This window comes from Hippopotamus amphibius, chromosome 9 (genome assembly GCF_030028045.1).
Source record: "Hippopotamus amphibius kiboko isolate mHipAmp2 chromosome 9, mHipAmp2.hap2, whole genome shotgun sequence".
Lineage (NCBI taxonomy): Eukaryota > Metazoa > Chordata > Mammalia > Artiodactyla > Hippopotamidae > Hippopotamus > Hippopotamus amphibius.
In genome coordinates, this window is record NC_080194.1 from 41695190 (window position 1) to 41718540 (window position 23351).

General features: G+C 35.5%; 1 protein-coding gene across 6 annotated transcripts in view; it reads left to right on the plus strand.

Annotated features, from left to right (window-relative positions):
- The window catches only part of NUP98 (nucleoporin 98 and 96 precursor), a 102302-nt gene that overhangs the window by 25330 nt on the left and 53621 nt on the right, over positions 1 to 23351 (plus strand). For 4 of the 6 annotated variants that reach the window (XM_057747930.1, XM_057747935.1, XM_057747931.1 and 1 more), the window contains exons 9-13: positions 1547 to 1684; positions 3513 to 3651; positions 10964 to 11056; positions 14797 to 14937; positions 21254 to 21387. In XM_057747930.1, coding sequence (XP_057603913.1) covers positions 1547 to 1684; positions 3513 to 3651; positions 10964 to 11056; positions 14797 to 14937; positions 21254 to 21387 — 645 coding nt within the window. The remainder of the gene's footprint in view (positions 1 to 1546; positions 1685 to 3512; positions 3652 to 10963; positions 11057 to 14796; positions 14938 to 21253; positions 21388 to 23351) is intronic. The other 2 variants (XM_057747932.1, XM_057747933.1) reach the window with 2 other exon arrangements.

Here is a 23351-nt window from a genome sequence, read left to right on the forward strand (position 1 = left end):
AATACTTTCAAGACATGTATCTCACAAAGGACTTGTGTACGGATAAGTAAGGAACTCTTATAATTCAATGATAAGACAACCCATTAAAAAATGGGCCAAAGACTTGAATAGACATGTTTCCAAAGAAGATAAACAAATGGCTAATAAGCAGATGAGAAGTTACTCAATATCAGTACACATCAGGGAAACTGCATATCAAAACCACAGTGAGGTATCATTTCATATCCACACTAGGAAGGCTGTAAACAAAAGGACAATAATAATGAGTGTTTTCAAGCATTTGGAGAAATTGGAACCCTCATGCATTGCTGTTTGGAATATAAAATAGTGCACCCACTTTGGAAAAGTTTGGCGATGTCTCAAAATGTTAAACATAGAGTTAGCATATGACCCAGAGGTTATACACCTTGATATTTCCCCCAAGAGAAATGAAAACAGAAGAACTTGTATATAACTGATCTTAATAACTAAAAGGTAGAAACATCCCAAATGTCCATCAGTCATGAATGGATGAACAAATGTGGTATATCCGTACAATGGACTGTTATTCTGCCATGAAATGGAATGAAGTATTGATACTTACTACAGCATGGATGGACCTTTTAAACATGCTAAGTGAAAGATGCCATTCACAAAAGACCACATTTTGTATGATTCCATTCATATGAAATGTTCAGAATGGACAAATCTATGGAGATAGAAAGTAGATCAGTGGTTGGTTGCATAGGAATGGGGAGTGACTGCTAATGGGTCCAGGGTTTGTTTTTAGAGAGATCAAAATTTTCTAAATTTAGAGTGGGGTTGATTGCATAGCACTGAACATAGAAAAAACCCACTGCATAGTCCACTCTAAGTAGATAAACTTTATGGTATGTGAATTATGTCTCAATAAAGCTGTTAAAAAACACTATGTTAAATTCTCAATTCAGCTGTAGTCCATTAATGCAGTGTTTTTCTTCTGTTGACTAATGCATAAAAAATCTTTAAACATTGGATGATACCAACTTTGCTTATTTGAAATTGTGCAGTTTCTCATAACAAATGAAGACTTATTACACTACTGCCTCTGTTCAGATTAATTTGATTATTTTCAGCTGATTATTTTCAGTTATTTGATTCAAAGTCTATTCCCCAGCTCAGTATTAATACGTTCTTTTGGCCTCTCTGAAAGTGAAGCACCCTGTCATGCCATTCTGTTTTCAGTGTGGCAGCCCTGTTATCTCTTAGAGCACAAGAGTTAGTATAAAGTCTTTATAGCTGTCCAGGACTGTGGAGCTCATCAGGCTTAGATACAGGTATGAATTTCTCATCCTGCCACTTAAGAGATATGACATCTTGGGCAAGTTTTTAACTACTCTGAGTTTTATTTTCTTTTGGAAAATGGCCCTGCTTTTTAGGGTTGTTGTAAAGAAAAGAAAAGTTCTATGTAAAGTATTGAGCATAGTATCTGTTACATAAACGTGAAAAAATGGCAGTTATTACTAATAATCTAATAAAGACAACTGACTATTCTAGGATATCTTGTAACCTGGATTACATTTTACAGGGTTTATTTGGAGTAACTCAAGCCTCACAGCCGGGAGGTCTTTTTGGGACAGCTACAAACACCAGCACTGGGACAGCATTTGGAACAGGAACAGGTCTCTTTGGTCAGACCAGTACTGGATTTGGTGCTGTTGGTTCGGTAGGTTTTTACAGTTAACTGTAATTTGAAGATGTGTATAAATCTGTTAAAGGAATATCTAAGAAAAAATCTGTCTTTTGTGAATTCCCTAGTGGTCCAGTGGTTAAGACTCAGTGCTTTCACTGCCGTGGACCTGGGTTCAATCCTAGGTCGGGAAACTAAGATCCCATAAGCCACACAACTTGGCCAGTTGGAGATTGGGGTTGCCATATATACATTACTAATAGGAAAAAAAAATATCAAATTTTACACTTTAAATATATGCAGTTTATTGTATGTCAAAAAAATAGACAAAAAAATAAAATTTTAGAAAAGAAAAAGAATGCTGAATTTAAAAAAAAAGTCTTCAAGTATTTTTTTGGATTATATTGTATGATTTGATACTGATAGTACTGGAGGCTATTTGGTACAAAAAAATTGGTAACTTATAATAGGTTTATTTTCAAAAAATAAGTTTTTTTAAAAAATTTGTCTCAATACGTGTGTAGGGTTTACTTCTGATAGTGAAATATCACTCCCGTTGATTAGTTTAAATTGTTGAGTCTAAGTTGAGATGCTTTTGCTCTTAAAATCAGGTAATTTTAAATTCTTATTTTTAACTTGTATTTGGGTGATAAGTTGGTATCGTATTTGTTAATTAAATATTTTTGGTGGTGATCAAGTTGTTAAAATTGTTGATGTTCTCAAGGTCTTCATGCCGCTGGAGGCTTAACTGAATTTTTTCCCTTGTTAAGTCATTTAAGTAAAAGATTGCTATATAGGAATACACTTGACCTAAAAAACAATAGTAAATACCACTTAAAGAAACTTCATGTCTGTATTATGTACCCATTATAATAAGCTCTGAACTGCAGTTTAAAAAAAAAAAGTCCCCAAATCATGTAGTTGTTTTCATGGAGATTGAAATCTTCTATTTCTTATTTGAGGTGAGAAATTGAGCAGGTTATCTAGTGCTTCAGAAAGTTTTTTTTTTTTAAGTTCTTTATTGGAATATAGTTGCTTTATACTTTTGTACCACCTTTTGAGGTACACCAAAGTGAATCAGCTGTATTTATACATATATCCCCATATCCCCTCCCTCCCACCCTCCCTGTCCTGGCCCTCTGAGGCATCACCCATCATCGAGTTGATCTCCCTTTGTTATACAGCACAGAAAGTTATTTTTTAATAACTTTATTGAGATATAATCCATTGCCATACACTTCACCTTTTCGAAGTGTGAAATTCAGTGGTTTATAGCACATTCACAGATTGTGCAGCTATCACCATAGTCAATTTAAGAATATACTTGTCACCCTAAAAAGAAACGTCATCCCATTAGTAGTCATTTCTCATTTCCCCACAGTCACTTCAGGCCTGCTGTCTATGGATTTACCTGTTCTGGATATTTCATATAAATGAAATCACATCTTTTGTGACTGATTTCATTCACTTAGCGTAATGTTTTGAAGGTTTATCCATGTTGTAGCATGTTTAAATTTTTTACTGTAACTCTTTCTACTCGCAAATTAAATACATGATAACATTTCTGTTATCAGGTAAAAAAATATTTGATTGCCTTGGTTTTTTTTTTTTTTTCTTTGTCTGAAATAGTATGTTTGATGGGGGATTACCATTAACTTCTCAGGCCAGGAGCATTGTTTTGTTAATCTTGCTCAGTATATTTTTATGATAGTTATTCATCCTTCATCATACCTTTTCATAGATATTATGACATCTTCTCTCGCTTACCACACACCCAATCCAGTGTACCTGAGGTAACCTCTATTTACTGCTTAGAGTGTATCTTTATACTACTTAAAATTTTCCTGTATTGTGTTCTTTTTAGACCCTGTTTGGCAATAACAAGCTTACTACATTTGGAACCAGCACAACCAGTGCTCCTTCATTTGGTACAACCAGTGGCGGGCTCTTTGGTAACAAACCAACCCTGACTTTAGGAACCAATACAAACACTTCCAATTTTGGTACATATAAAAAGCAGGTTTGACTCTCTTAAAGTTACACTGACTATACCACACATCATTCTCCTGATTCATATTATTGGGAATATTTTAAAATTCTCAGGTAAGCCGTGGCTTGATATGAGGTACCAGAGGGAAAGGTTTAAAATCAGGGACTTGGGTTGAGATGCCTGGAAGAGATGTAAATTGCCTTAACTAATTTTTATTCTCCTGACTCCCTGCTTTGTATAAAATGGTGCCTTCAGCACATGCAGTAGTGGTACCTTGCAGAACGTTGGTTCTCTAATGGAGGTAGAGTTTTTTCAAAATAAGGAAACATTTTCTTTGGATTACCTCACTAGTAATTGAGAAACAATAAGTGAAACACATTTGATTGAGATAACACAGTCTGATAGGCCAGGTTTCAAACAAGGAAGTAGTGAACAGATGAGATTTGATGATTCTTTTCTCTTTTTTTAACGTTTTATTGTTGTGGTGGTTTTGTATTTTGCTTTGCTGTTTTTTTGAGATTTGATGATTCTCATTGGGAGTTGAAGCCTCTCTGATTTGGGGGATTGTTCAGTAATTTTCCTATAGTTGCAAAAGTTTTATTTTTTAATGCATGTTCATTGGAAAAAAATTTGAAAATATAGGTCAGATTGAATAACAAAAACAAACCTTATACTACTCTTCAGAGTTATGCTGGAAAATTTTCTTCAGTCCTTTTTTTTTTTCCTTGAATTTATTCATTGGCTGTGTTGCGTCTTTGTTGCTGCAAGCAGGCTTTCTCCAGCTATGGTGAGTGGGGGCTACTCTTTGTTTCAGTGTAAGGGCTTGTCATTGCAGTGGCTTCTCTTATTCAGAGCACAGACTCTAGGGAGTACGGGCTTCAGTAGTTGCAGCACATGGGCTCAGTAGTTGTGGCTCGTGGGCTTAATTACTCCGTGGCATGTGGATCTTCCCAGACCAGGGCTTGAACCCATGTCCCCTGCATTGGCAGGTGGATTCTTAACCACTGCGCCACCAGGGAAGTCCCTGAAAAATTTTAAATTTGTTTAATAGAAACATTATTTCTATTATTCTAAATCTCATTTATAACTACCTAATTAAGTTGTTAAACAAATTCAGTGTATTTTGAGTTAAATCAGATATGAAAAGTTCATTTCATTACCAAGGGAAATAGTGATTGAAATAGTTAAGAATTTCATGTGCCAGATGCAACATTAGGCTGTGGATATCTACTGGGAGATGAGTACAAATATGTGGTCATTTGTTGTAAGTCACTAGTTACAGTTTTTCAGTAAGTTTTTTTTTAATGATCTTGTACTGGAGAAAGGCTACGTTATGCATCCACTGGAAGGTTATATGAACTATGTGAAGGAGATAGATATATCTTTGTCAGGTACCAATTCCTGAATTAATGTATTTGACTTGATTTTTTTAGCCCCTTTTGTTGGGTTGTTCATTCATTCCTAGTAATGATTATTATTCTACCTATAATTCTTTTTGGCTGTACTCTATGAGAGAATGGTTTTGAGGCAGTGGACTTGGTTAGCATGGATATCAATTTTGTGTATTTGTTTGTTATCTGTGAAATAAGATGGGAAAGATACCTAAGGGTTAAATCAGTGTTTTTCAGCCTTTTTTTTTTTTATTATTCTCATGGTCACTTCCTCTACCCCAGGGAGCCTTTGTAAACCTTTTCTCCTCTTAATAATTATCTTCTCATCCCATGAGATTTTAATACCACATATATACTGTGTATCTGCTTATGTACCGTGGCCCTTTGAAAGGCCATGAACCATCTTATATCTATGATTTTTCCTGTCCCTTAAGAAGTAATTTTTCTCCCTTTGAAAATGCATGTTTTTTGGTAGTGCACTTCGTGGTCAGAATTAAATATATTTTCTATCTGACAGTGTTTGTGTAGGCTATACTTGATTTGAAAATGAAAACTCTCATCTTTATTTGATATGCCTCACTACTTATGCGCTGAATTTGAATTGTCCTTTTTTTTTCTTTCTTTCTTTTTTTTAAATCCTTAAAGTTGATCTAGTGCCTGGCATAGAGGAGGTGCTCACTAAAAGTTTTTTTAATGAATTAGTGGGGCCCTGAGAGGAAAGACTCCCTGTATAAGTAGGGGTTACAGGGTGGCAAGTTTTGTTTTACTCTTGTGTGAACTTATCATTCCATTACTACCCTAGAGGGATCCAGATCTAAGTAAGACTTTCTTTTATGCTCCTGTTGTCCTGGGAAGCTGTCAGCTTTGATGTTGTGGGTAGAGATAATCTTCTGATTTGGAACTAAGTCATATAACAAATCTGGAAATGGAATAAGGTTACACAAAGATTTATAGCATCGTTATATCATTGTTAGTTGCATGTTACCCAGTATGGGATTGTGTTTCATTATGGTGGTGATTAATCCACAGAGTTAAAAACAATGGGGTACCTACTATAATTGATGTTGCCACATCCTTAAGTCATTCTTTAGAGTCATCAGTTCATTTTCTTAGTAATTATTCCTAACAGGGACTAGTTTAAGATTGAATATATGACAGTGTCAGTTTCTGAGTGAATGAATAGAATTGTTTCAGAAGAGAAATTACAGGTAGGATGTCAGCACTGTGAGCAACAGTTTAAAGAGGTTGAAGATCTTTTGGGTATTGATAAGATGGTACTGGGTAATAAATTATTGATTCTTCCTGCTACATGGTTCAGGGGACAGTTGAGCTGCTTGTATACATAAATATCTGATATTTTAAGCTTTTTTTTTTAATTGAGATAAAATTGACATGTAACATTATATTTCAGATGTATTGGGTGGGCCAGAAAGGTTTATTCGTTTTTTTCCGTAAGACAGCTCTAGTAGCACTTAGTTGTCTTTAATTTCATTGTAAACAATTTTGTTAGATTGTATGTGACAGATGTCATATCAGCATACATTTAAAAAAGACTTATCAAAATTGGTGGATTTTTTCATGCTGCGGAGCAACTAAACTCATATACCACAACCACTGAGCCTGTGCTCTAGAGCCCACGAGCCACACCTGTTGAGCCCATGTGCTGCAACTACTGAAGCCCACGCTCCACAAGAGAAGCCACTACAATGAGGAGCCTGCGCACCACAATGAAGAGTAGCCCCTGCTCACCGCAACTAGAGAAAGCCCCGTGTGCAGCAGTGAAGACCCAATGCAGCCAATAAGTAAATAAATAAATAAATACATTTTTTTTAAAAATTGGTGTATTTTTGTGTAGCCATTTTAATATTGAAGATGGAAGAGAAAAATCAACATTTTCAGCATATAATGCTTTATTTTTTCAAGAAAAGTAAAAAACGCAACTGAAATTCACCAGAAGACTTGTGCAGTGTTTGGAGAAGGTGCTGTGACTGATCGAATGTGTCAGAAGTAGTTCTCGAAGCATCATGCTGGTGATCTCTTGCTGGACAATGCTTCATGGTCAGGTAGACCAGTTGAAGTTGATAGAGATCAAATCAAGACATTAATTGAGAACGGTCAACGTTATACCACACAGGAGATAGCCAGCATACTCAAAATATCCATATCAAGCATTGAAAGTCATTTGTACCAGCTTGGTTACGTTCATCACTTTGATATTTGGGTTCCACGTTAGTTGAGCGAAAAAACCCTTCTTGACCATATTTCTGCATGCGATTCTCTACTGAAACATAATCAAAACGTTTCGTTTTTAAAACAAATTGTGACGGGCGATGAAAAGTGGTTACTGTACAACAGTGTAGAATGGAAGAGATCTTGGGGCAAGCAAGATGAACCACCACCAACCACACCAAAGGCCAGTCTTCATCCAGAGAAGGTGATGTTGTGTATGTGGTGGGAGTGGAAGGGAGTCCTCTATTTTGAGCCTCTTCCAGAAAACCAAATAATTAAGTCCACAATGTACTGCTCCCAGTTAGTCCAACTGAAAGTGGCACTCGATGAAAAGCATCCAGAATTAGTCAACAGAAAATGCATAATCTTCCATCAGGATAACAGAAGACTGCATGTTTCTTTGACAACCATGCAAAAACTGTTACAGCTTGCCTGGGAAGTTCTGATTCATCCGCTGCATTCACCAGACATTGCACCTTCTGATTTCTGTTATTTAGTTCTTTACAAAATTCTCTTAATGGAAAAAAATTTCAGTTCCCTGGAAGACTGTAAAAGGCACCTGGAACAGTTCTTTGCTCAAAAAGATAAAAAGTTCGGGTAGATGGAATTATGAATTTGCCTGAAAAATGGCAAAAGTAGTGGAAGAAAAGGGTGACTATGTTGTTCAATAAAGTTCTTGGTGAAAATGGAAAATGTGTCTTTTGTTTTTACTTAAAAAACGGAAGGCACTTTTTGGCCCACCCAATACAATGTAATGGTCTAAAATTTGTACATATTGTGAAATGATTACCATAAGTCTAGGTAAATGCCTGTCATCATATTTAGTTAGAATTTTATTTTTCTCATGAAAATTTTAAGGTCTACTCTCTTAGCAACTTTCAAATATGCAGTACAGTATTTTTAACTGTAGTCGCCATTGCTGTACATTAAAACCCCAGGACTTATTTTCACAGCTGGAAGTTTGCACCTTTGGACTCCCTTTCACCCATTTCTCCTATCACCCACCCCTTGCTGTGGCAACCACCCATCTGTTCTCTGTTATGTATAAGCTCATTTTTTTGTTGTTGGTGGTAGTGTTGGTGTGGTTTTATTTTTGTTTTTTGGGTTTGTTTTTTTTTTTTTAAGATTCCAAAAGTAAATGAAAATACTTATTTGTCTGTCTTGCAGCACTTATTTGTCTTGTATTTGTCTTTCTTTGCCTGACTTAATTCACTTAGCATAATGCCCATAAAGTCTATCCATGTTGCACAAATGCAAAGATTTTTTTGTATTTTGTGGCTAAATAATATTTCATTGTACATATATACCATGTTTTCTTTACCCATTCATCCATTGATGTGCACTTAGGTTGCTTCCATACCTTGGCTGTTGTAAATAATGCTGCTATGAATATTGAGGAATATATATCTTTTGAAATTAGTGTTTTTGTTTTCTTTGGGTATACCCAGGAGTGGAATTGCTGGATTGTATGGTGGTTCTATTTTTAGTTTTTTGAATACCTTCCGTACTATACCGTTTTCCATCATGGCTGCGCCATACATTCTCACCAACAGCGTGGGAGGGTTCCCTTTTCTTCACATTCTCACCAACACTTCTTATGTTGTCTTTTTGATAACAGCCATTCTTGACTGGTGTGAGGTGATACCACTGTGGTTTTGATTGGTATTTCCCTGATGATTAGTGTTGTTGAGCATCTTTTCATGTATCTGTTGGTCATCTATATGTCATCTTTAGAAAGATGTTTATTCTGATCCTCATTCCATTTTTTAATTGGATTGTTTTTTGCTGTTCAGTTGTATGAGTTCTTTATATAGTTTGAATTTTAACCACTTATCAGAGATATGATTTGCAAATATCTTTTCCCATTCAGTAGATTGCCTTTTCATTTTGTTGTGGTTTCCTTTGCTGTGCAGAAGTTTTTTAGTTTGATATAGTCCCGCTTGTTTGTTTTACCTTTGTTGCCTTTGCTTTTAGTGTCACATCCAAAAAAATCATCACCAAGACAGATATAAAGGAGCTTACCCCCTATGTTCCCTTCTAAGAGTTTTATGATTTCAGATGTTATGTTCAAGTCTTTAATCCCTTTTGTTTATGTTGTAAAATAATGGTCCAGTTTTATTTTACATATGGTTGTCCAGTTTTCCCAACACTGTTTATTGAAGAGACTGTCCTTTCTGCATTGTATATTCTTGGCTCCTTTGTCATAAATTAAATGACCATTAATCAATTAATTGTTCTTAATTTTAATTTAAAGTTGTTTTGAAATAACAGAGTTGATAAAATTTTGTCAGTAAGAATCTGTGGAAATGTGTGGTATAAACAGTGTAAGTTGGGACTTACCTCCTGTGGGTTTGAGGTAGTTCACGAGTATCTTGTTTTATGGGGTTGAAAGATCCTTTTTGGTTAAATTTTAACTCAGAAAGATAACATCTCCAAGTACATTTTCTGTTTTTTCCTATAAAGAAAATTGATTGTGCTTGAGTGGGCAGTACTCCATTTTTGTGGCATAGCTATTAATTAGGAGAATTGAAGAGAATGTTCAATGAATGCATGAAATAAATGTATTGAAAGTAAGTCAGGTTACTTGCTTGGATTTGTAAATGACATTAGAAGTATGTTTTCAAACTGTATAGTTATTTAACTTTTTTTCTTGACATTTTTCATTCAGACATAAATTCAAATATTGCCATGACAAAGTATAATATTCTTAGTTGGTGACACTGACATGTATTCCAAAACACTTTCTTTATTGTTATGTTGAACTTGTTCACCTCCATGATACGTTTTAGAAAGACTTCAGGTATTTCACAAACAGGATTTGCTGGCCAGTGGTTGTCTTTTTTTTCCCTGTTATCAAAAGAGATTAATGATATATTTGTTGATATTTAGCTCCAAAAGGGTACAGAAATTGTGGATATATCTAAACAGAAGAGAAATAATAGCAGTAATGTGATGTGTAGGTGTCTTTGTGGGGAGACTTGTGGATTTTAGAGGGGAATCACAGGATTTTCTCTAAATGATGGGTTATAGTGAAAGAGGATGGTTTTTTCAGCCCTCCATCATCTCTGATAATGAAACAGTTCAACTCAATTCAGTTCATAGAATATTTTCACTTTTTAATGTCAGCTAGCTGAGTCCTTGAATGCTCCTATGAGCTGATTGAGTCTGACTCCTTTAAAGTTCTTATGTGTGATTAGCCACACATTACTATTTATACGAGGTCCATCTTTTCAAAACAAAAGATGCTGTAGAGATTTTTATAGGTAATGTTCTCTTAGCAAGAATCTTTAGGTTCAGTGAAGTGTCTTTGTTGACTGTCTTTATTTTTTAGTGAAAGTTGGGAGGATTTAGTTTTTCTTCTGCTAATTAAACATGAAACATAGAATGGAGGCTTTGAGTCTTAACGAAGGGAATATTCCCCAAGCTCAAGCACAATCACTTTGCTTTAATATTGGGTATTATCCTATTACTGAATTGATATTTCAAGTTTAATATGTAATTAAGTAAATAGGAAGACTGTGGGGTCTGTTTATAGTTATCAAAGTTAAACTTAAAAAAGTCAAATTAGCCTACCATTTAGGATTTCTAAGTATCAAAAAATGAAGGGATGCTAAACTTAGGGTCAGACTGCTTTGTTTTAAATTCCCTTGTACAGGAATGAGAGTTGTGTTAAAGTGCAGTCCACTCATTCTTTTGTCCTTCTAGGGTTCGGCACAAATACCAGTGGGAATAGTATTTTTGGAAGTAAACCAGGACCTGGGACTCTGGGAGCTGGGCTTGGTGCAGGATTTGGAACAGGTAAGGAACTGTACCACAAGATTTAGGAAGTGATACAACTAAATCTAATTGCTGGAACTTAAGACCTGTCTGTTTGATCATATGCATGGAAATAAGAGGCCTAGATTTTCATTTTCACAAATGGATTTAGAAAGCATTCCCATATGCTCTACCAGATTTTAAAACGCTGGCACATTTATCTTAGAGGCTGTATGTTCCTTTTCTACAAAATGTTTGTCCTCTGATAAGTCCTGGTCTGCCTGGGATTTTCATTACTTAATGTGTTATGTCAGAAGATACACATATTTTGAATTTTGGTCAGTCTTGCTAATTTTTAATTTGCCTTCCAAAAAGAATGCCCGTTTGCATTTCTGTTCATGTTTTATAAAAGCTCAAATTTTTTCCTACCCTTTCCATATTGTTGGGCTTCTTCATCTTTGTGTGGATGATAATGGAAGTTGGTATGTTCTAATTTGCACTTCACTGATTACCGGTGAAGGATATCCTTGTGTATGTTTACTGGACATTTGAATCTTTCAGTTCTCTATTCATAATATTTGATCATTGTTTATTTTTGAGAATGCTTTACATATTGTGGATATTAACGCTTTTGGGTTGTGTGGTAAACTTTATGATCCTTAAACTTAAGCAGAATATAACATCTGATATCAGTGTTCTTCTAATCCCAGAAGTAAAAATAGCTTTGGTGTGGGCCTTTTCAAGGTAGTTTTGACTCTGGCCAGCTTATGAACCATAAACCTAAGCTGGGGTAAGATGCTACTCTTAAGGTCTGATACCAGATATTTCCACTCAGTCTTTATCATTTAATTTTGTTTATGGTATGGTCATTGTACAAGTTTTATATTTATGTGGTCAAAGCTATCATTCTCTCTTCTTTGGCTTCTGGGTCTTGCAGGTTATGATTAGCAGTACTTTATTCTGTAGTCCATGATAATAAAGTAGTTTGTAACTTTTTTCCTGATGCTGTTGTCTTCTGTTCCACAATAATGTAATACCTCAGCCTTTTTTTAAAATTCGAATATATTCGGTTTTCCTTGAGCAACTGCACCTCGCAGACAATGAATCTCATTTTCATTGCTGTTATATAGTCCTAATTCATGCCTTGCCCATATACACTGAAAGCCAAATACAATTAATAAAGAATTTTACACCCCCAGCCTTAGCAGCAATAGGTCATATAGGGAAAGGAGAATTGTGAATCACTGAGTACACACTATTTAAATTCTTTGATGGTCATATCTGCTAAAGCAGACTTTTGGCTTTTAGAGGAATGTGTCTGGAGACTATTGGATATAATAAATACCCACATTAATGAATTCTGTATTTCATGGTATCACAATTAGGATAACATTGTAGCTTTGGAGTGTCTAGGGGGAATATTGGCTAAGTGGGTATTCCTATACAGCTTCCTGTTTTGAGTGATAGTCAAACTCGTACCTCAACAGAAGTACTTTTTCATGTAACATAGGCCTTTGGGTACTTCATGACATGAGTAGTAGACTGTAGAAACCTTAAATGTACAAATACATAAATTTTTTGTACACCTAGATTTGTGACCAATGTTGGTATAAAGTGTTTATATTTTCTTTTGATGTATGATTTTTTTTTCTCCCAATGCGCTAAGGTTAAGGACCAGTCATGAATTAAATCATGGGTGCATCTGTTTCTTGTTTCACATAGATATTAACTATCAGCACTATCAGTAGTATGTCATTTTCTTGGTAGTTACTTATTTTAATTCTTAAAATTTTCCATGAAGTAATCATAAGTTTAAGGGTACACCTAGTAAAGTTTGTTACACTAAGATATACACAGAAAAATCTACCCAAAGCTGATACCATAGATAAAATTAAATTCTAACATTTATTAGAAATCTCAATGAAATATAAGCATTCTTACTTATTCTTTGAGCATCCTTGGAGTTTTTAGGACCACTGTACCATGGTGCCCCCAGTATATCTTCCTTATGCCTCCTACAGCTACTCATAAATATAACACAATTCATAAATTGACATTATTTTACATCAGAATGTCCCTCAACTTGGGTAAGTCCTTTCATTAAGTATAAAAAGCATTTTGTGCATAATAGAAGACAGATCTGGATACAATACATGTTTTAATTATTTTGTAGGTTATTGAAGTCGTGATTTTTACACTGTTTCATGATTCTTCCTTTAGGGCTAATGCAAATACACACCCATCCAGAACAGAAATTTTTATCCATTTTTATATATTTGAGTTTTATCTAAGCTTTTTGTTAGGGTAAGGAGGTGTTCTCTGGGAAAAGAAAAGAATCCTGAAATTTTTGCTGTAAACTATGTCCTTTAAGGGAGTAATATAATTTTAGTTTTTCTTGGAATTTTCATCAGTTTCTGATGGGTTGGAACTTTAAAAGAAGTCTTATTCCCTGTTTCAAAGCTGGGTTTTTTAAGGTGAAATAATCCCATTACTATATTGTTATCTTATTATTACTGAGTTGGACAGGGAGTGTTTTGTTCATTTAAGAGTCACCCTCATTAATTTATATTGTATGCATTCTCTGAGTGTAAACTTCCTCTCCTTTTTCTCTGGTTGCAATCTCAAAGCAGTTCTCATTTGGTATTTTTGACCTCCAAGTATTATATGTTTGAAGTGATTTTCCTGAAGTGATTTTCCTGGTAAACTATATCTCTGTCAAGAAACATTGATATATTAAGAACTTCAGATCTTCCAAATTGCCATTAACTTTTTTTTGGGGTGCGGAGGGGAATGGAAAAATTGTTTAAATTTATGCCAATAACTTACTTATTCTAAAAAAACTAAATTCTGCCCATTTTGCACTTTAAAAATCACTGCCAACAACATGGTCCATAAGCAAGATTCATTAGGCTTTAAAATATAGGTTTCTGCAGCAGGTTTCTCCCTGGTGAAAATAAGTTCTTATTCCATCCACAGATTCATGCTGAAACTTGAATCTATTTAATAACCTCATCACAAGGCGTTTATTTAGCTTTTTATTTTTTTTAAAAAATTGTCTGTCAGAAATAGTTTTCATGAGATGGTATACTTGAAAGTGTTACTTTTTGTTCTTCAAAGAAAATATATTGGGTTTGGTTTTCTATTGCCAGCATGTTAGTCAAAAAGATGACGTTATAATTAATTCAGTTGAGTATTTTGATTCGTAGATATTGAAATTTAAAGAGAATTGACAATTTTAAAATTCTTTCAAAATCTGTTTTACTATAGAGTGGCAGTTAAGAGCCCTGGTTGTATTGTCAGATGCATCGAGGTTGGAACTCTAGTTTCACCACTTACTACGTTTGTGACATTGAGCTAATTATCAAACCCTCCATTTTCTCGTCTGTAAAATGGGGACAGTAGTTCCTGCTTCAGGCTTGTGAAGGTTAAATGAAATGATAGTAGTTAATATTTAAGGAATGTTAGTATCTATCAGACCTCTTCTAAATGCTTAATCTTAGGATAAGTATCTAAGCTATGTATTGTTATCTCATGTTATCAACATGTTATCTCATGTTGAGGAAATTGAAGCACAGTGAGGTTAAGTATTTTGCCTGTGATATATATATATTGTACTCAACACCGTGCCTGGCATATAGTTAGCATTTACTGTATTAGATTTTTTGTTGAAATGAGTGGTTATTATGAAGTTTCCAAATGTATTATATTTTTAAGTAACTGACCTCTGGCATAACATTCAAAGGATCTCCTGTGGCGCTTTTTCTTTCCTCTTGTCTCCATAGCTCTTGGTGCTGGACAGGCATCTTTGTTTGGGAACAACCAGCCTAAGATCGGAGGGCCTCTTGGTACAGGAGCCTTTGGGGCCCCTGGATTTAATACTACGACAGCCACTTTGGGCTTTGGAGCCCCCCAGGCCCCAGTAGGTAAGTGTCAGTCACTTCAGAAGGCTTTACTAAATTTATTTCTTGCAATACTTGCTGACTTGATTTTCCTCTCCACCCCATCCTGTCCCTACCAAGCAGTACATACACACTGGTCATTAAACAATCATGTAGTACAGAAGGGCTTATAATAGATCCTGGCCTTCCCCACTTGCCCACTCCTAGGCTTACTCCCCCAGAGAAACTACTTTTTCGTTTTAATATAAATTTATTTATTTATTTATTTATTGGCTGCATTGGGTCTTTGTTGCTGCACACGGGCTTTCTCTAGTTGCTGAGAAGCGGGGGCTACTCTTCATTGTGGTGCTCAGGCTCCTCACTGTAGTGGCTTTTCTTGTTGCGAAGCATGGGCTCTAGGCGCATGGGCTTCAATAGTTGTGGCACACGGGCTCAATAGTTGTGGCACACAGGCTTAGTTGCTCTGTGGCATGTGGAATCTTCCCAGAGCAGGGCTCGAATCCGTGTCCCCTGCATTGATAGGCAGATTCTTAACCACTGCGCCACCTAGGAAGTCCAAGAAACCACTTTTGTTACATCTTTTAATTCATCTGGTGTGTAAGTAAGTTTATATCTGTAAATGATGTGCTTATATATTGCTGTGTTTTGCTTAAGTCTACATATATCAATATTTAACTTGTTAATGGTAGATGAGAATTTAGTTCAGTTATCACCTCTTTTTTATTCACTTCTCCCAATATATGTGTTTACTAAATTCCCTAAGTTTCGGTTTTGTGGGTTTGTTTTTTGTGGCTAGATTTGACTTTTTTTGGTTTTTTTTTTGAACAAATATTTATTTATTTGTCTGTGCCAGGTCTTCATTGTAGCTTAGTTGTGGCATGGAAACTCTTAGTTGCAGCATGCATGTGGGATCTAGTTCCCTGACCAGGGGTGGAACCTGGGCCCCCTGCATTGGGAACACAGAGTCTTAATCCACTGTACCACCAGGGAAGTCCCCCCCCCATTGTTTTATTTATAAAAGTGTTTTTCATACTTCATTCGTTTGAATACACCTTCCCAGTTTTCGTGATATCTGCCTGCCACATTTATTATTATTTCTAATTTAAAATTAACTTACTTTTAACTTAAATATCTTCTTTTAAAGAAAATTGTGTTTTACCAAAAATAAAAAACTGGTATCACCTGGCAGATATAGAATAACTGGGATGGAAGGAAGGAGGGAGGGAGGGAGGGAGGGAGGGAGGGAGGGAGGGAGGGAGGGAGGGAGGGAGGAAGGAAGGAAGGAAGGAAGGAAGGAAGGAAGGAAGGAGAGAAGGAAGGAGTCTCTGTACCATTAAATTCATTTTCTGTACTCTCCTGATCCATGTTTCACATTTTGAGATTTCTTTGCAAATTTAAGCCGTGTCCTTGCATACTTTTTCTTACTCTGTCAACTAGGAGATAGTAGTTCTTGAGTCCCCTTGGTCAAGAAAGGCTAATATTGCTTTTCCTTACCCTTCTTTTTCTCTCATTTCTTTGCCCTCTTAATATTTTTGTATTGATAAAGTACTCTCTCCTAATAATTACTTTCTTCTTTTCTTTGGGGAAGGAATAATTTAAAAGTTGCAAGTGAACACAACATTTTATTATAACTGTGAAAACATTGTTACTTAGTCAAGTAACCTTTCCTCATAAAGCTTTTTCTTTCTCCTGGCACTTCTAATTGTTTTTTCCCCTTGCATTACCCACCCTTATCACCTTCTTACGCTAGTCAAAATTCTTTTTTTGCTTGTTTTTTTTAAAGATTGATTGATTTTTGGCTGCCTTGGGTCTTATTGCTGCGCATGGGCTTTCTGTAGTTGTGGCGAGTAGGGCTCCTCTTCCTTGTGGTGCAGTGGCTTCTCTTGTTGCGGAGCACAGATTAGTTGTGGCACATGGGCTCTAGAGTGCAGGCTTAGCAGTTGTGGCTCACAGGCTTAGTTGCTCCATGGCATGTGGGGTCTTCCCAGACCAGGGCTCGAACCCATGTTCCCTGCATTGGCAGGCAGATTCTTAACCACTGCGCCACCAGAGAAGTCTCTAGTCCAAATTCTTAAAGGGTGGTATGAGGATTCTTTTACCTTGGATACCTCATTCTTTGATCTCTCTGTCCTCCTGCTGCAGTATGAACTCTGATTACTCCCTAGGCCTTCAACATTTCTCTGGGATATATTCCCTTAAAGTCTAGTCAGTGGAAACTGCTTTATCCTGGATATAGGGTTTACCTCTTTATCTGTTTCCTAAATTTTCTGGAATGTGTCTTCAAGTAACCGTGTATATGAAAAGTAAACTTTGACTACTTACAGTTCTGAAAACATCTTCATTCATTCCATACACTTTAATGTTATGGAATTCTGGTGTGAAAATAATTCACCCTCAGAACTTTGACTGTATTTCTTCTTGGATTAACCATTTCTGATGAGAAGTCTAATGCCTTTCTGATTCTTGAGACTTGTTTCCCCCCCACCCACCCCCACAACCATTTAGGATTGTCCCTTTGTTCTGAAATTTCAATGATTTGCTTAGACCTTTTCTGTCTTTTTTTTCTTTGGCCATGCCGCAAAGTATGCGGCATCTTAGTTCCCCAACCTGGCTCCCAGCAGTGAGAGCGCCGAGTCCTAACCACTGGACATCAGGGAATTCCTAGACCTTTTCTGTCTTAACATTTGATTTTTTTTCACCCATGTTTCTACTTTCTAGAAGTTTTTTGGTTTTATTTTTTTGTCTTATGAATCATCTTTTTGGATTTTTATTGTCTTTCTTATTCTCTGAAAGTTCCTTTTTTTAAGCATCCAGAAACCATAAACAAGACTAAAAGGCAACCCTCAGAATGGGAAAAAATAATTGCCTATGAAACAACGGACAAAGGATTAACCTCCAAAATATACAAGCAGCTCATGCAGCTTGATACCAAAAGCATCCAGTTCTTAGATGCACTTTTTTTCTTGAAACTCTAAATGTAATTGGCATTAAAATTTTTTTTTTAGAATTCCTGTTCCTTAAATCTTCAGGATTATTTTTGTTTTGATCCTATTCTTTAATACTCAGTGATACTTTCCAGTCATATTTAAGAATAAAATAATAAAAATCTCACTGGCAACTTGTGTACCAGGGTAGAGCTTTTTTTTTTTTCTTTTTAAAGAACTTCTATTGAGGTACAGTTGATATACAGTAAACTGCATATATTTGAAATGTACAATTTGATATTTTTTTTCTTATTAGTAATGTATATGGCAATCCCAATTCATCCCTTCCCAACCCCCTTCCCCCCACCCCGTTTCCCCACTTGGTGTGTCCATATGTTTATTCTTGTGTAGAGCTTTTTTATCAGTAGATTTCACTTGATAAGTAGTCCAGGAACCAGCTATTAGCCAAGGGTCCTCTGAATGTTAGAATATTACATTCTTAGCTCTGGGATGGTGCAGGTCCCCCCTGTTAACTTGATTTCAGCAGAGGCACACTCTCTCATATTTTGACTTATCTGTTGGGTGTTAGGAGTTAGGAGGATGACAGGGTATAGTGGTTGTTTTGTATATATACTTTGCATTGGTTTTTCTCTCCTTCCACAGTCTTACTTCATCACATTTAGTGTTCTTGAATCCCTCAGCTTTCTGGGATTCAGGCAGTTAGTCCCCCCTTTTGGCTGCAATCCCCTTTGAGTGTACTCCAGGTTATAGTTTACTCTCTCCTGCTTTATCACTTTGTCCATGTCTTTCCTCTAGACATTTGTTATATTTTCTCATCTGTTCATCTACTGCCTTCCTATTCTTTGTCGTTGTGGGTTATGTAGATATTTTAATTTGTTTTAACCATAGATTTTAATTATTTCTTTGGAGGTAGCAGAGGTGAATTAGAACTCTAATTTTTCTGTGAAAATTAGAATCAGTTTTATCATAAAATTATTTTTAAATTTTATTTTTTTACCTTAGTTTTGATTTCAGTAGGGGGTAGCACAAATACCATAACCTGCTATTTTTACATGGATAGCTTTTGAATGGTTTTTAATAATCCATCTTTTCCCAAAGCCAATTAAAAATTCCTGGCATGAATTTGATATTACAGTTATATACAGTAGTGTTTCTGCTCATTTAAATGTAGTTGTATTGATCTAGAATGTATATCTTTGCATCACAGGATCTTAGTTATAAGGTGCTTTAGAGCTTGAGGGAGTCCCTTACTTAAAAGCCTTAGCTGTGGTGGTTTCCTGGCAGGTTAGTCCAGAAACTAACCTATTTTGTTCAGGTTGTTTAGAAACCAAAACCTGACTTTATAGAATTTCCACCTAGTGGTTCTGCTTCTACCTCCTAAAGCCAAGCAAAGTCACTCTCCTACAGTTTCTTTGTGGTAACCCTGTTGCCTTGCTTTCAGATGAAGTATCAGTTTCTTCTGGCTCAGAAGACCTAATTTTTGTACCTTTTTTCTGCCTCTTTAATCATTTGGTCATGATGTGGTTTTTCAGTATGTTTTCAAATTATTATGACCATAACTGAATATAACACCAATAAAATGTTAGCTTAACTAGCACTTATGCTTGCTTGTTACTTATTTTTGCTAACTTATCAGCTCTTTTTTCTGTATTTTATTTGAAATAATTCAGTTAGCATAAAGAAGATTTCATGTTTAAACATACAGAAATGAAGATATCTTTACACACTTTCCTAATTATGTATGTTTGGATTTGTTGAGGAAGCTTTTATTTGAGCATGCCCAAGAGGGGATGACCTGTGCTTGTTAAATGATGGGATCAGCTGGTGTTGATCAGTGTCTTTTTTAATGTATAATTGGCTGTCAGGTAACAAACTGACTAGTGAATATTAGAGTTTTTAAAAAATATCCAGGTTTTCTTTAGTCTCATAGAATAGTCCACAGAACAACATTATGTTATTGTGTGGCATTGTGTATCAAAAGCTACTTCTCTGTATTTTTTCCTCAACAGTAGTCTTAAATTGGATTTAGGAATTTTCTGAATACAGATGATTTACTGTATGATCTTTAAATTGACATCTCCTCTGGGTTTCACAATCCTAAGCAAATTTGTACTCTCTCCTTAAACACCAACATACAGTGTTTTAGTGGTTAGTGAATATATCCAGTTTTAAGAAAGCTTAATTTGACTAAGGTGGATCTACCCCCTTTTCATTAATTTTACTTTAACTGTCTGTTCTGGATTTGTTGATGCTACTGTTTGCTGCTGTTTTGTGTCTGCTCCCCACGCCCCGCCCCCCAACCTGTATTAAATTTTTGAAAATTGTTTGTGGCACTCCTTTTTCTGTGGAGTATCTTTATATTTTGGTTTTAGCCTTATTTTAAATGTTTATAAAGGAAAATATTTCTATTTCTAAAATAACTTAAGTGTGATTTGGTTTTTTTATCATTATATTTTTTTGAAATATTTATCTTACAGAGAGGTTTCTTCATCAGTCAAGGTACAGTGCAGATAATTGTGGGATTTTTTTGTTGCTGATTTCTTTTTACCTGTACAGTTGTATATCATTGTTCCTGTCTAATGACATTTGTTCTTACACTTTGAAAGAAAATGGGGTGATCTTTTTTCTTTCAATTTTTACTTATATGTAATATGAATATCAAATGCAAGTAGTAAATATAAGGATGCCTTAACAGTCATTTTCATTTTTGTTTGCTACCCTCTCTATATTCTCAGTGTACTTAATATTTTTTATTCTCCTATTAAATTAAATCAAAGATATTTTGTTATTTCCACATTGTCATTTTTAACTACTTAATCCACCATGTTGATGAATCATGATTTTTTACAACTGTTAACTTAATGTTGGACATAGGTTTTTTCCAAGTCTTGACTCTTACAGATAATGATCGGTGAATACTTACAAATATGTCTTTATTTTCTTTCTAGTTTAATTAAGTTAAAAAATATAAAACAGTACCTGCTCTATGTACTGTCATATTGGTTTTTTTAGACATATTAGACCAATTTGCAGTGTTTCTAGAAGTCAAGACTGTATCCCCTTTTATATAGCTAGCTATACCATTGATAGATAATGAGGTAGATATAAAATTTCTTCAAGGTTGTTTTGGTTAACATTTCTTTGATTATTAGTAATAATGAACACCTAAGTAAAATTTCATGGTGTGTTGTCTCCTATGAAATGCTCCTTATGTCTTTGACCTTTTAGATTATTTGATTGTTGATTTTCTTCACAGTTTGCTCCTCTGCTCTCAACCAGTAATGCCATTGAGTTGAGTGAGTCTGAGCATTTTGAAGAGAATCTTGAGTTCTCTTGATTTAAAGCACTGGATCCTTGGACTGACATCTTGTTTTTTCTTTTCTTTTTTTCAAAAGCTTTAACAGATCCAAATGCTTCTGCTGCCCAACAGGCTGTTCTCCAACAGCACATCAATAGTCTGACGTACTCACCTTTTGGAGACTCTCCTCTCTTCCGGAATCCCATGTCAGACCCTAAGAAGAAAGAAGAGGTAAATTTAAGGATGTTTCTATGAAATCTATTCTCAGAGTAGGAGAAACGTAGGTGTAATTTAAGTTTGGGTTTTTTGTTGTTTTTTTTTTTAAGATGTATTTATTTATTTATTGGCTGTGTTGGGTCTTCGTTGCTGTGTGCAGGCTTTCTCTAGTTGTGGTGAGCGGGGGCTACTTTCATTGTAGTTCACGGGCTTGTTGTTGTGGTGGCTTCTCTTGTTGCGGAGCACAGGCTCTAGGCACACAGGCTCAATAGTTGTGGCTCGCAGGGTTAGTTGCTCTGCAGCATGTGGAATCTTCCCAAACCAGGGATTGAACCCGTGTCCCCTGCATTGGCAGGTGGATTGTTAACTACTTTGCCACCAGGGAAGTCCCAAAGTTTTTAAGACACATTATTTATGCTTTTCACTATGCCAGGGGATAAATTATTTTTGTATCTGGAAGACAGCATGACAGTGAAATAAGTGTTGAACCAGAAGTGAGGGCTGAGACTTTACAATAGCCCTGAAGTAAGGCAGACATACTCATTTTATAGTTGAGCATACTAAGGCTCACAGAGGCTGACTTCTCTAACATCATAATGTCTTAAGTGGCAAATCAAAATTTTTTTTCTCCTGATTTCTACATAGCTTTGTCTTAATCTTGTAGGCTCTAGAAATGATCTTCTGTTCACTGTGGTGTGGCATTAATAGTAGTCTTTGGTCCGTTTAATCTTTGTTTCACTACTTATAGTCTATGAGATGTTGGTCATCTTTTGCCTCTCTGAATGTGTTTCATCTGTAAAATGGGAATAATAATTCTCTTCATCATTGAAAATTAAAGTTGCTCAGTATATAGAAATTAGTCATTTTTGTCTGATTGGTCATTGTGTTCAGCACTGAGGATACCTAATAAAAATAAACAAGAATTTATTCTGTAAGAGCTTGCTATGTAGTGAGGAAGATCAGACCTGTACATGCTTCAAGTTACTCATCTTTAGCATAGTATATGCAGTAACAGAGACATTGAGCCCATAAACTGGTGAATAGATAAACACAGTGTTGCATATCTATATAATGGGATATCATTCAGCCATAAAGAGGAATGAAGTAATGATACATGCTACAACATGAATGAATCTTGAAAACATGCTAAGTCAAAGAAGCTAAATGCAAAACCCACATGATTCCATTTATATAAAATGTCTAGAATAGGCAAATCCATAGAGGCAAAGTAGATTCATGCTTGGCAAGAGATGAAGAGAGAGGACTTCCCTAGTGGTCCACTGGCTAAGACTCCATGCTGCCAGTGCAGGAGGCCCAGGTTCTATCCCTGGTCAGGGAACTAGATCCCATGTGCCACAACTAAAGATCCCACATGCCACAACTAAGACCTGACGCAGCCAAATAAATTAATTAATTAAATAAATGTTTAAAAAGCGAGATAAAGAAATTGGGAGGCACGGGATTTCTTTTTCTAATGAGGGAAATGTTCTGGAATTAGTGGTTGGTGGTTGCACAGCCTTGTAAATATACTAAAACTCACTGAATTATACGTTAAAATGGTGAATTTTATGTTAGTGAATTTTATAATAAAAATTTTAAAATACCATAGAGGGAAGAGCATAGATTCTTGGGTGAGTTTGATAAGGATTTTCAGAAGAGGTAGGGTTTAACTTTTTTTGAGAACATATGTAGAAGTTGGTAGATCTAGGTCAAGACATTCCAAGCAAAGGCACAGAATTTTAAAAGATCACAAAAGAGATTTGGGAAGGTTTATTGTTACTGAAGTGTAAACAGTCTGCATTGTGAAGAGAAGAATAAACTGTGACAAGTTTTATATGTTAGATATTGTTGTTTCAATGGTTATATAATCCCATGTATACTGTTTAGGAAAACAAATGTATAATCTACTGAAGATGCTATGGAGACATAGTAAAGGTGCTATTAAAACCAACCTGAAGACTAATTTAATTGTATGTCTC